This window comes from Monodon monoceros, unplaced genomic scaffold, assembly GCF_005190385.1.
Source record: "Monodon monoceros isolate NGI ecotype Baffin Bay Population unplaced genomic scaffold, NGI_Narwhal_1 Super_Scaffold_22, whole genome shotgun sequence".
In the NCBI taxonomy this organism is placed as follows: Eukaryota; Metazoa; Chordata; class Mammalia; order Artiodactyla; family Monodontidae; genus Monodon; species Monodon monoceros.
Window position 1 is genome coordinate 99,536,591 of NW_021703779.1, and position 14,560 is coordinate 99,551,150.

Consider the following 14,560-nt stretch of genomic DNA (forward strand, 5'->3'; position numbering starts at 1 on the left):
GGGGGGGGTGGGGGGGTGGCAGAAGATAAAAGCAGCCACGGCTGCCGTGGGAACCTTGCTGCCTCGACTCGGCTACCACTTGCTGGGTGGCCGTGCGAAGCAGCTCCGTCGGGCGGTCCCGGGTCGCTCAGCGGCCGAGGAGGCGTCCGTCCTTTCGCCCTGCAGGGCCGCGGAGACTGGAGGCGGAATCACAGCTGTCAACGCCGGAGCGTCCGCTGCCCACCAGCTGAACACAGGTAAAGCAAGGGGGCGCGATTGCCCCGCGAGGAGAGAGGAGGGGGAAGCCCTACCAGGCCTGGGCGGCTCCCCGTTTGGGAAATCGAGGACTGTGCGGCAGGGGGAGGAGCACTCCCGCGGCCCGGCTGCGCTGAGGGAGGAGGTGGGGTTCCACTGGCTGCTGCCGAACGGGTAGGATTTGCCTGGATTGAGAGGGCGGGCGTTTTCGGGGGGAGGTGGCAAGGGGCGCGTTGGTATTGGGGGGAGAATCGCCAAGTGTCTGCCTTGAACCCCTTTGCATCTCCTCATCCCTTCCTGGGGGAGGAATACGTGGGTGTGAGCGTCCAACTCCTATTCCCTTTCTCCTTGGCAGGCGACCAAAGCCGAATCCGAACTTGAATTCTGTGCGGCTAATTGCAGAGCTGGTAGGGCGACGATTTCCCGGGGGAAATGTAATGGGAGGGGGGCTTGCTTTGGCTTGTATTCAGACGTGGGAGAAGGAATTTTCCGTCTGGGTACTACGGAGGCCGCTGGAGGAGGGGGGAGGGGAGGGGAGGGGGCGGGGGCGGGCGGGGGGTGGGAGCGGGATGAGGGATGAGGCTGCTTCTGACCCTTCCCTCCCTGCCCTGCCCTCTGCGGCGGCGCAGTCTTGACGCCCTAAGGTACCGGATCGGCGACCCCCGGGGGACAGCGATCGACCGTACCCCAGAGGCGAGCTTTCTCACGGAGGCCACCGGTTGCAGAAGCTGGAAGTGAAATAAAGGCGCGCGCTTGCTCCTGAGCTCCTGTAAGAATCTGAAAAATAATGGGGCGGGGGAGAGGGGACTTTAAGAAAGGGGTGTGGTTGAGACCGGAGACCAAGAGGTTAATGAGATCTTATTTATTCCCACAAATCTGTGACCGCTGTGCTCTATTTTGAGAGCCCAATATCAGCTCCATACACTGTTACGCTTAGAATTAGAAGCAACAGTTGCCGTCCCTCTTGAAGGACTGGCGGGAGGGGATGGATGAGGCTGTAAAAAGCACCCTGCTAACACGGAGACACCGGCTGGCTCCGTGAGGTTGTAATTGCCAGTCTTCTGGAGGATATTTTTAGGGCAGTGGGCAGATATAAAATGTACTGCAGGATATTCAGGAAGGGAGATAATACAGCTGCCGCCCGTCCCTTATTAACTCCTCCTCCCGCTTTTTGTTTTGTTTTCTTTTTTTTACAGTTCCTACCGAGATAAGAGGAAGGCAGAGCCCCCCAGCACACCTGCAGATTAGGCTCTTCTAAAAAGCCTGAGCATCTTGTTACATTCAGAAACCCGGTCATCGTCCGTCATGGCTAGCATCATTGCGCGCGTGGGTAACAGCCGGCGGCAGAACGCACCCTTGCCGCCTTGGGCCCATTCTATGCTAAGGTCCCTGGAGAGAAGTCTTGGTCCTTTAATGGCCAACATGGCAGAGAGAAACATGAAGTTGTTCTCGGGGAGGGTGGTGCCAGCCCAGGGAGAAGAAACCTTTGAAAACTGGCTGACCCAAGTCAATGGGGTCCTACCAGATTGGAATATGTCTGAGGAGGAAAAACTGAAGCGCTTGATGAAAACCCTGAGGGGCCCCGCGCGGGAGGTCATGCGTTTGCTGCAGGCGGCCAACCCCAATCTAAGTGTGGCAGATTTCTTGCACGCCATGAAATTGGTGTTTGGGGAGTCTGAAAGCAGTGTGACCGCTCATGGTAGATTTTTTAACACCCTGCAGGCACAAGGGGAGAAAGCCTCCCTTTACGTGATCCGTTTAGAGGTGCAGCTCCAGAATGCTATTCAGGCAGGGATCATAGCTCAGAAAGATGCAAACCAGAGTCGCCTGCACCAGCTCCTTTTAGGGGCTGAGCTGAATGGGGACCTGCGCTTCAGGCTGAAGAATCTTCTCAGGATGTATGCAAATGACCAGGAACGTCTCCCCAGTTTCCTGGAGTTAATCAGAATGATAAGGGAGGAAGAGGATTGGGATGACACTTTTATTAAACGGAAGCGGGCCAAGAGATCTGAGTCAACGGTGGAGAGGGCAACTAGCCCAGTGGCATTTGGGGGCTCCCGACCCATAGTGATCGGTAATGCCGACTGCAACGTGATAGAGATAGATGATACCCCCGATGATGACTCAGATGAGGATGTGATCCTGGTGGAGACTCAGGACCCTCCACTTTCATTCTCGAGTTCTCCTCTCCCCAGACGCAGGGCCAGACCTCGGAATCAAGTGCTAGTCATTGATTCCCCCAGCAATTCCAGGGCTCAATCTCCTTGTACCAGCGGGGGTTCTGGGTATAAGAATGATGGTCCTGGGGATATGCGTAGAACCAGGAAGCGAAAAAACACAATCCACTGTTCGTACTGTGGACAGGAGGGCCACTCAAAGGAAACCTGTGACAATGAGAGCAACAAGGCCCAGATGTTTGAGAACCTGATTATCACCCTGCAGGAGCTGACACATACCGAGGAGGAGGGGTCAAGAGAGGCCCCTGGCCAACCCAGTGACCCTTCTGAGCCACAGTGAGGTGCTAGCCCCCAGCTTTAAATGAACCCTAACCTATATACAGAGTCCAGCAATGGGAAAAATGGTGGGTGGTGGTTCTGATTGCATGAATTAATCCACAAGGTGGCTTTCTTTTGGGGTGGAAGACAAAGGGTCTTGAATATTAGCACAGTGGAGGGAGATGGCCTGACCTCCGTCCTTGCTTCCAATCCCCTGCTGCCCAAGGGTCTACCTTCTGTGTGTGCCCCTTTCCTTGATGGCTTTATTCTCTTTGTGAAACTGGTAAAATTCATTGTTAAATATTAAAACAATAAAGGAAAGTACAAAAAGTACAAGTAACCCCAAACCCTCCAACCCTCATATAACCATTGTCAACCCTGTGATGAATGTCCTTCTAGATAGTTCCCCATACCTATGTACCCAGACAGATATATGTATAGAAAAAAGTGATCAAATATAAGTGCCGTTCTAAAGTGTATTTTTTCACCAAATAATATATGTTGTGGGCGTCTTTCTATGTCAATAAATATATATCAGCATCTATCTTAATGTCTCTGATATTATTTTAGGAAGAAGTAAAGGAAAAAGGAATAAGAAAAATATAGTAAAAAGCTATAAACGGTGGGGTTATACCCTGAGGTGGGGTTTTTATTAACTTCCCTTTGCAGATGGGGCAAAAGGAAGAAGAAATGGGCTGACATATTCCCCAGAGGTAAATGGACAGAGCCCCTTTATCACAACTGACCTGTCCCTTAGGTCACAGAGCCAAACTATGGCACCCACTAGCTGACGACACGCTAATGCTTTCTTCTCTAATGTATCCAGAGGATTCTGACAGCGGGGGAGTCTGGTGCTGAATAGCCCAAAATGAGGATCCCAGCGGCTCCGTTCCTGACCACTTTGGGGAGGGGCATCCCTCCCTCCTCTGGGTGGACTTCTGAGATCGCTGCTGCCGCTGCTTCACCGCATCCTGGTCACAACCGGGAATCTCTCCTGGGGGCTGACATGGCCCTCTTCCCACTCCCCAGTTAAGGAAAGGGAGCCCAGCACCAGGAGGCTCAGCTCCTCACAGCGCCCTGAGCCTCAGCCTGGAAGCCCTGAAGCTACATGTTAGAGGGCACGTGCAGCCCGAGGACTCCAAGCCCAACCCCACTCACCCCAGGAACTGAGAATAGCTGGGGAGGAGCGAAAAGCAATATAGTTGCCAGGACGCATGAAGGAACATGGGGATCAGAAATCCTGGAAGCCCTCCATGTTATTTTAGTGGAGTGGTGGGCATTCATGGCCTGGAGAGGCGGGATGGGGTTGGGGGGGCGGAGAACCTTCCCAGGAACCTGCCCTGTCCCCTCTCCTGATCTCATATCGGAGGGTGGTAAAAGAGGACGTATCTGACCTCAGACCCTGAGGATCCCTATGTTTCTTGTAGGTGTATAAGTTCCTACCTCTGTGAGCAGGACAGGGCTGGGGGTGGGTGGTGGAGGGGGATGACTGCATTTAAGCCAGGGGGCGGAGCGAAACGAACGCGCACACTTGGGGACCTGAAGCAGCTGTCCTGCAGGAAATCGGTGCTCCACAGAGCCGAGAGGACAGCGCTCGCAGCAGCGGGAGATGGTGTGTCAGGGGCTAAGCACAGAGCAAGAGGAGAGCAGCTGAGGGCCCGATGACCAGGGACACTCACATGGAACCTGACAGGGACAGGAAGCCCGGTGGGAATCACAGACTCCAGGGTTTCATACAGAACTCTGGGCTGTGTGTACCAGGAATGGCACAGCTTGAGGCGCCCAGGGAGAGACAGTGGGCTTCTAATTATGTTAGCAGTTGAGGGGGGAGGGAGGGGGAGATGCCAGGTGCTGTAAGAAGCCAGTGCAGCCTTCCCTGGGCTGCCACGCCTTGAACCTGCCTTGAAAGACACCCCCAGCCGCCCCCCCCCCCCCCGCCACACACTCTCTCTCTCTCTCTCTCTCTCTCTCTCGGTGCAGGGGTTTGGGGGCTCAGCCTCCCTAGCTCTGCCATTACTCCTCCCCCACCCCTAGCATCCCAGGTTTGCCTTAAGCCTCAGCCTCCTTAACCCTCCTGGCCAGAGGGAGACTGGAAGGGCCTCTCTGCCTCGGACCCTTTAGCTGAGAACCGGCCAGGAGTGCAGACTCTAGAGGCCCTCTCCTTGCATCCATCCATGGCACCTCTGGGACCTTGGTAGCCACCTCCATCTCTCCAGAGCCAAAGAGGACCCCCCCCATCACCTTCAGGCAAGAGGCAGCTCCACTCAGGCCCCCAAAGCCACAGGGACCACCACCATTTCCCAGCTCACATAGATTTTTAACCCTTAATTCCTCATACCTCTCCCTTTCTGCTCGTCTTAATTTTACTTTATAAATACGTGTTGAATATTTGCCCAAAGACCCACTTTATGTTGCCATAATTTCTTTCTGGCACCAGGTAGAAGAGAAACCTGAAATGATAGATAAATAAATTCTGCCCGTATCACTACCCTCCTTTTCACTGGAGTTAGCTTGCGAGTTCAGTATAGACCACTGCCTTGAAAATTTGTTCTGTGATTCACCCCCCTTTTCTTCCCTCCTCCATCCTCCTCTCTATTGTATGAACTTGAGATTGTCTAAATTTTTATTTCACCAACCTGATGTAATCTGACATTTCTTTTTTCACTTTGTGTGACACTGGCTTTTCCTTTACTCAAGAAATATGTATTCTCACTAATTAGGAGACATGGAACCAAGACCTGGGCATTCAGATCAGACTAATGGGGTTAGCCTTAAAAGACTTCACTTCAAACTATAGGCTTCTTTTCTTCCTTTCTGCCTTCATTTCTCATTGGTCGCTAGGAGATGAAAACCACCCTTTTGTCTTGTCAGAAGAAACTGGCCTCCGAGTACCCTTCTGCATTATGTCTCTCTCCTTCCTGGCACTCTTTTCCCTTGGTTTCCATGAGACCCCTCTCTCACGGTTCCCCCCTCCCTGACCTTCTTGGTGCCCAGTTCTGAGTCTCCTTTGCTGAATCTTCTTCTTCTCCCTGATCCTTCCATAACAGTAATCAAAATCATTACAACTGTGATTTATTAAGAGCTTATTGAGTACCAGGCACCCTGTACCAAGTCCTTTCAACACATTAGCTCCTTTAAGCCTCATATCAACTCCATAAAATAGGTATTACTATTAGCACATGTTTCAGATGAGGAAACACTCTGCAAAGTTAAGAAACTTGCCTAGGGGCACACAGCTAGTTAGTGGTGGAGCCAGAGGTCACTCTCCCAGGTGAGAAGGCTATGCTTCTTACACGTCTTAGCTCTCCTGCGTTCATAGCACCCTACGATGTAGGTGTTATTATCTGCATATGAAGTATGAGGAAACTGAGGTTTGTAAATTCAGGATAATAAGACCTGTCTTCCCCAGGTGCCCAGTGTATGAGTGATTGGCATAGGGCTGGTCCATTGTAGGCTCTCAAGAAATGGTAGCTATTATTACTCGGCTAGAATGCATTATTCTGCTACAGAAGGAAGGACGGGGAAAATTAAATGCAGTCCATGCTACGCAGGCAGTGCTGATTCAGTGTTAATCTGACACCATGACAGTTGGGCTCCAGGAGCTACGCCGAACCTGGCCCCTGACAGGTACAAGAGTGGATTCAGAAATGCCTGAGTGTTTTAGTGATGGTGATGATGGTGGTAATGATGATTGATGATGGGGTGATAAGGGAACACTTACTGAACGCCGAGGTGGATTTCTCCTACTTTTGGTGTCCCCAGAGGAGGTCTCCTTCCCCCACATGTCAGAGGCACTCCTATCCTTTCAGACAGGTCAAGACCAGCCAAGTCTTCCCCCACTCAAACAACTCCCCTGAGCAGCAGATGGGAGCTAGGGGTCAGGGGAGCTGATCCCAGAGGGTCACACTGGCTCCCCAGTGCGTGGCTGGAAGGAGACATGACTGAGGTCTGAGGAGTTCTTTACGATCCAGGTAACCCGCCAATCCTGTCACTACCAGGGATCTCAGGGACAGGATAAAAGGGGGCACAGGGAGTGGGGCTGGGTTTCCCACTGCATCCTGACAGGGTGTATGGATCTCCAGCTGCAGCATCTCATCTCAGATCAGAGGTCACAGTTTATCATGGCCTCTCACAACTGCTCTTTCAGATATGTACCACACTCGCCATCCCCACTTTACAGACCAGGATGTTGATGCACACATGGTTATAGGACCTTGCCTAAGATCAGACAGCTAGTAAAAGTTGGAGCTGGAACTGAACATCAGATTTGCCCCTCCCCAGAGACTGTAGTCTTTACCACTGTGTTGTAAAGTCATTCCTAAGGTAACAGGTACAAGACATCTGATCATTCTATTGGCTGCATCCCGGGTATGGATTTCTGAATTGTCACACTCACACCCTAAACATAGTAGGATGGCCTTGGTCTCATTTCTTTTATTGAACAAGGCAGAAAAAGTTATCATTTTAGGAAACTTCCATCTCAGAGCCTGAAACCATCTTCTCCTCATATTTATTTTTATATCCAATTTCTGGGATAAGATACTAAAAATAACAAATTGTTGGTAAGGACGAGGGCAAGAGTCTCTCTCCCACACTGCTGGCAGGACTGAGAATTGACACATTCTTTCTACAAGGCCAAGGGGAAAATGTATCAAAGGTTGAATGTGAAAACCCTGAATCCAGCAGTTTAACTTCCCGAAATTGAGGCTAAGAAAGTAACTGAACAAGTGTAAAAATTCTTATGAACAAAGATGTTTATTCTAGCTTTTTAATTTTTTTGTAATAGTGGAAAACTGGAAACAACTTGAAAGACCACGAGTAAAGTTTGGCTGAATAAATTAGGCTCCGCACTTGGAATGGAATGCTACGCTTTTAAAACTCTGGGAGTGCTTTCAGGTCATTGGGCCCAACCAGACAAATGAAGAGTGGTCCCTCTAGAAAGGGGCTTAGAAGACCACCAGTCCACCAGGGCTTATGTGTTATCTGTGACTCCCAATGTGCCGTGTCTATCAGCCTGGTCCTCCCCTTCATCTGGCAAAACTCTTGTCAAATTTCTAGTATCATCTCCCCTGGCACTCCTTCGGGACAGCTTTCTCTGACTCCACTAAAGGTCATTCCTTACAGCTTAGGCAGTACTTTGCATTGTAACTGCTTGTCTAATTATCTGTCCTCCCCAGGAGGCTTATAACCCCTGTGCAGAGCACAGGAAGTTTTCAATACCTTGGTACAGAATCCAGGCACACTCTCACCACACGTGTTTGCCCTGGCTATTGTAACTCTTCCTCTAGATATCCCTGTGCCTTGACTCCCCACCATGTTCAAGTATTTGCTCAAATGGCACCTCCTCCTGAACAGCCCATTTAAAACTGCGCACCTGCACCCCCCCAAAATAAAATACTTAGGAATAAACCTGACCAAGGAGGTGAAAGACATACGTTGAGAACTATAAAACATTAATAAAGGAAACTGAAGATGATTCAAAGAAATGGAAAGATATCCCATGCTCTTGGACTGGAAGAATGAATATTGTTAAAAAGGCCATACTACCCAAAGCAATCTACAGATTTAATGCAATCCCTATAAAATTACCCATGACATTCTTCACAGAAGTAAGACAAGTAATCCTAAAATTTATATGGAACCACAAAAGACCCAGAATTGCCAAAGCAATCCTGAAGGAAAAGAATAAAGCAGGAGGCATAACCCTCCCAGACTTCAGACAATACTACAAAGCTACAGTAATCAAAACACTGTGGTACTGGCACAAAAACAGACATATGGATCAATGGAACAGAATAGAGAGCTCAGAAATAAACCCACACACCTACAGTCAATTAACCTTTTGACAAAGAAGGCAAGAATATACAATGGGAAAAAGACAGTCTCTTCAGCAAGTGGTGTTGGGAAACTTGGACAGCCACATGTAAATCAATGAAGTTAGAACACACCCTCTCATCATACACAAAAATACACTCAAAATGGCTTAAAGACTACATAAGACATGACCCAAGTGTCCATCAACAGATGAATGGATAAAGAAGATGTGGCACATATATACAATGGAATATTACTCAGCCATAAAAAGAAACGAAATTGAGTGATTTGTAGTGAGGTGGATGGACCTAGAGTCTGTCATACAGAGTGAAGTAAGTCAGAAAGGGAAAAACAAATATCATATGCTAATGCATATATATGGAATCTAAGAAAAAAAAAAAGGTCATGAAGAACCTAGGGGTAAGACGGGAATAAAGACACAGACCTACTAGAGAACGGACTTGAGGATATGGGGAGGGGGAAGGGTAAGCTGTGACAAAGTGAGAGAGTGGCATGGATATATATACACTACCAAACGTAAAATAGATAGCTAGGGGGAAGCAGCCGCATAGCACAGGGAAATCAGCTCTGTGCTTTGTGTCCACCTAGAGGGGTGGGATAGGGAGGGTGGGAGGGAGGGAGACGCAAGAGGGAAGAGATATGGGAACATATGTATATGTATAACTGATTCACTTTGTTATAAAGCAGAAACTAACACACCATTGTAAAGCAATTATACTCCAATAAAGATGTTAAAAAAATTAAAAAATAAAACTCCTAAAAGAGATCATAGGCAAAACATTCTCTGACATAAATCGTACCAACGTTTCCTTAGGTCAGTCTCCCAAGGCAATAGAAATAAAAACAAAAATAAACAAATGGGACCTAATCAAACTTACAAGCTCTGCACAGCAAAGGAAACCATAAGCAAAACAAAAAGACAACCTACAGAATGGGAAAAAATATTTGCAAAGGATGCAACCGATGAGGGTTTAATTTCCAAAGTATACAAACAGCTCATACAACTCAACAAAAACAAAAAAACAAACAAAAAAATGGGCAGAAGACCTAAATAGACATTTCTCCAAAGAAAAAATACAAATGGCCAATAGGCACATGAAAAGCTGCTCAACATCACTAATCATTAGAGAAATGCAAGTCAAAACTACAGTGAGGTATCACCTCACACCACTCAGAATGGTCATCATTAAAAACGCTACAAATAACAAATGCTGGGGAGAGTGTGGCAAAAAGGGAACCCTCCTACATTGTTGGTGGGAATGTAAGTTGGTACAGCCACTATGGAAAACAGTATGAAGCTTCCTCAGAAAACTAAAAATAGAATTACCATATGATCCAGCAATCCCACTCCTGGGCATATATCCAGACAAAACTCTAATCCAATAGCCAAGACATGGAAACAACCTAAATGTTCATCGACATGATGATGAATGGATAAAGAAGATGTGGTATATATATACAGTGAAATATTACTCAGTCATAAAAAAGAATTAAATATTGCCATTTGAAGCAACATGGATGCAACTAGAGATTATCATACTAAGTGAAGTAAGTCAGACAGAGAAAGACAAATACCATATGATATCACTTATATGTGGAATCTAAATATGACACAAATGAACCTATCTATGAAACAGAAAGAGATGCATGGACATAGAGAACAGACTGATGGTTGCCAAGAGGGAGGTGTTTGGGGAGGGATGGAGTGGGAGGTTGGGGTTAGAAGATGTAAGCTATTATATATGGAATGGATCAAAAACAAGGTCCTAATGTATAGCCCAGGGAACTATATTTAGTATCCTGTGATAAACCATATGAAAAAGAATATAAAAAAGAATGTATATATAAATATGTATAACTGAATCACTTTGCTGTACAGCAGAAATTAACACAACACTGTAAATCAACTATACTTCAATTAAAAAAAATAAATAGAACTGCACACCTGGACCAGCATTCTCATTTCCCTTTCCCTGCTGTTTGTCCATCACATGCCTCTCTTCTAGCATACTGCATAATTTACTGATTTATTATGTTAATTGTTTATTCCCGCCTCTCCCCACTAGACTATAAACATTTTAGTCTGCTTAGTTCACTGGTGTATCCTCAGCTCCTAGAACACTGCCTGGAACATAAGCTGGATCTCAATAAATGTTTGTGGCTAGAATGAATGAAGTGCCTGTCACACAGTAGGTACTCAGCGAATGGCAACCTTTGTTATTGCTCCTTTCCTGGAACAAATTTTACTGGAGGGGAGTCAGTCAAGGAGAGAACAGTGTACACTGCTGAACCACCATCCATCTAGTTGAGATCAGAAACCTGGGAGACTTTCTAGATCAATTGCTTGTTTCTCACTCTCCCAGGTTGTCACTTATTAGTTGGACCATTCACTCCTAGCATGGCAGAAAATGAGAGATGGGTTTCTTTGTGGCTACATACATGTCACATCATCAGACCTTAGGTTTAGGTGTTTCAAAGTCCCAATCACTCCATGTGCATTTGTAAATATTAAAGATAACTGCCCTGTAAAATATGAATGTTTTGGGTAGTGTTTGCTCTTTCCCTTTTATTAAAGGATAATTAAGAATAATAATTATGTGGTACAGCCACTATGGAAAACAGTATGGAGGTTCCTTAAGAAACTAAAAATAGAGCTACCATATGATCCAGCAATCCCACTCCTGGGCATGTATCCAGAAAAGAGGAAAACTCGAATTCAAAAAGATACATGCACCCCAATGTTTATAGTAGCGCTGTTTACAATAGTCAAGACATGGAAACAACCCAAGTGCCCATCAACAGATGACTGATTTAAGAAGATGTGGTATATATATATACACATACAATGGGATATTACTCAGCCATAAAAACAGATGAAATATTGCCATTTGCAGCAACATGGATGGACCTAGAGAATATCATACGAAGTGAGGTCAGACAAAGACAAATACTACACGATATCACTTATATGTGGAATCTAAAAAATAGTACAAATAGTACTTATTTACAAAATGGAAACAGACTCACCGACATAAAAACAAACTTATGGTTACCAAAGGGGAAAGGGAGGGGGGAGGAATAAATTAGGAGTATGGGATCAACAGATACAAACTACTATACATAAAATAGATAAGCAACAAGGATTTACTGTGTAACACAGGGAACTATATTCAATATCTTGTGATAACCTATAATGGAAAATAATCGGAAAAAATATATATAACTGAGTCACTTTGCTGTACACTTGAAACTAACACAATATTGTAAATCAACTATACTTCAATAAAAATATGTAAGACTTGCATGCATAATAAATAAATAACCTAAGATGTAAAAAAAGAGTAAAATAATGAATATTATTTTCATTCGCTATGTGTTGAACATGTCAATAATATAGTAAGAATTATTAACCCCATTTTAGAGGCGATAAATGGGTCTCAGCAAGAGACAGCAACAGGATTAAGGTGTTATATGCCAGTAAACAGATGGTAAGTCTGGCACCAAAGCCTATGAACTTTCCATCATATATCTGAAGTAGAAGTGTTGACATTAATGAGAAAAACTGTATCACAGTGGAAGATCAGTTATTGGGGCAGGGGTACCAGGCAGATATGAACATCTGATCAATTTCCTGTTCATCAAGCACAGGTTAAAGCTGTTTGAAAATCTGTAAGTAAAAGAACTTAAATTTTACTAGAGGGAACATGATGGAGGTTGATTTTAAATATCCTGAATGGACCAAGATCTAATTTAGCTCAGGGAAACATAATTGAAAATAGAATGTCTTCAGTATCACTGATCTCTGAAACTCAAGAAATGACACATAAACTTTTTCCTTTTCTGTCTGCCAGAATGCTTGGTAAAACTCTTTTATTCGCCAAATAATTTTAGAGTTGTTATAAAAGTATTTAGAATGTCACAAAACTATACAAAATATTTTACATGGTTAATATTTAAATAGCCATAAAAGTATACAGGAAGAAAAAATAAACCATAGGTGAATACTGAACATTGTGGCATATTTCTTTTAAATCCTTTTTCTAACTTTGTGAGTGTAGATATATGTGCAATTTATTGAGTAAATTTTGTTCTTTTTCTGTTAATAAGTGCAATAATTTCAAAAGTAGAAAATAAAGATTGGCAAAAAGAGAAGTAAGGGGGTGGTAAAGCCTGAGCAAATATAAAAACACCCCCCCGCCAAATACAAGAAATAAACACTGTGCTGTTACTGGCTGACAAATAATGATCATTAATTGTAGTAAGTATGATTATTTTCATAGACAAAGCAAAAGAATTGGTGGAAACGTTTCTGAAAATAAAATGAGGGACGTTAATGTAAAATCTGAAAGGCTTAGGAAAAGAAAATGATAAAACTCTTTTTACCATTAGAAGATACGAATGAAAGGAGAGAACTGAAGCTCAGCTAGAGGATGGTGGGTGAGCGTGGTGGATGTAGAAGAAGACATTGTCATAAAATCACCCAGGCCCCAGCCACATCACAGGCTGACCTCACAATTACAATGCAGGGATCCTCTGCCCCACTTGGCTTACTATTAAGTGCAGTAGCTCATCAGAATAAAACAAGAGTGGTGAGAGCCACGGCAGGGGTGAGCCAGGGGACAGTCAGAACACAGAGGAGGGCCCTATAATCCGCGGGGTCAGGCTTCTCACAGGGGGTCATGTGCAGGCTGCAGGACTAGTATCCTCAGCAACTGGGAGCTCCAAGGGATCAGAGCTCTAACCAATGTGAAACCTACGTACCTTACCATTGTGGTCAGAGAGCCCCAAGCTGGAGGTCCAAGAGGCGGGAGGAGCGCGCTGTTTCCAAGTTGAAGGTCTTGAGCTGTGGTGCTGAGGTCTCAGGGGCACTGGATGTCAGTGGGGACTTCAAAACCGTCAAGTGCTGGCTCCCCAAATATCACCAATGCACCTGTTGATAAGACAATGCTGAATTTATCACTTACCTCTGTAAGGGAGAACCCTCACCTCACAAAGCTTTGCCAGTGTTTCAGGGAGGAAGGAAAGGGCAGAATTTATTGAGAAATGAAAGCATGGTTTAAGGCAGAAGGTCTTTCAACTCTGGGGCTTGATTAGGATTGGGTAAGGCTCATGACCAACAGTCTGGGACTGGTGGAAGCTGCAAGGGGAGGATTTTGAGGAGAGGGACTTAAAGAATTTCAGAGAGCAAACTGTTGCTGCTTTCCATTGAAGAGTTGATGGATCTTTGGGGACGTTGCTGTAGTGAAGAAACTATTTGCCTGGACAGAGGAGTCCTGGAAAAGTAATGCCAACGAAGACAGTGGACTAGCAAGACACATTTATGTACATAGTATGGCGTGCTTTTGTTTCTGTGTCCAGGCTGAGTGTACGGATGGACTGTTTCCTCATATACAAAACATTTTTATGAATAATTCACCTTAGGTATACGTTTATTTGGTAGTGTCAAAATCCTTTCGTTTCTCTGAATCTCGAGGAAAGATAATACCTACTCTTATCCTGAGAAACAACTAAATAGCTAGCTTTAACAGTCTGGTAAACCCTTTGGGTGGATTATTTTATTTAATCCTCACAAACACCTTGTGAAGTTGGTACTATTATTATCCCTATTTTATAAGAGGAGGAAACTGAGGCTCAGGGAGGTAATAATTAGCTCATATCGATGCGGCTACAAATGCATTTTTTCGGAACGTCAACAAAAATCATCATCAACAAAGCTGCCTTATTCTGTTCCGTTTTTGCAGAAGGGAGCTGGCATCCAGGTTCGAGATAATTATTTGACCATTCTGTCCTCTTTGGGGTTCTTCTCCCTTTGGGGAGAAAGGAGGAGGGGGTGGAGGCCACCTCCACCTACTCCACTTTGGATCTGGGTCAGCTCCCCTCGGAATCGCGGCTTCGCCCTGGGCCAGCGGCACGGCCACTTCCGCCGCAGATGCCTCCGCCTCTGCTTGGGCTGCCCCGCGGACCGGAAGCCACTCGCCAGTCCACGCATGCTCCGA

At 45.7% G+C, this 14,560-nt stretch overlaps 1 protein-coding gene across 1 annotated transcript; it reads left to right on the forward strand.

The window, feature by feature from the left end:
* The first annotated feature begins 605 nt into the window (after positions 1-605).
* ZCCHC12 (zinc finger CCHC-type containing 12) lies at positions 606-3,261 on the forward strand. Its single transcript, XM_029241096.1, has 3 exons — positions 606-641; positions 864-1,003; positions 1,431-3,261. Exon 3 carries the CDS (start codon positions 1,540-1,542, stop codon positions 2,749-2,751), a length of 1,212 nt encoding a protein of 403 aa, XP_029096929.1. The 5' UTR covers positions 606-641; positions 864-1,003; positions 1,431-1,539; the 3' UTR covers positions 2,752-3,261.
* The last annotated feature ends 11,299 nt before the right edge of the window (positions 3,262-14,560 follow it).

Excerpts from the sequence above, each read along its gene's own strand:
- ZCCHC12 (XM_029241096.1), top strand. The coding sequence starts at position 1,540 with ATGGCTAGCATCATTGCGCGCGTGGGTAACAGCCGGCGGCAGAACGCA.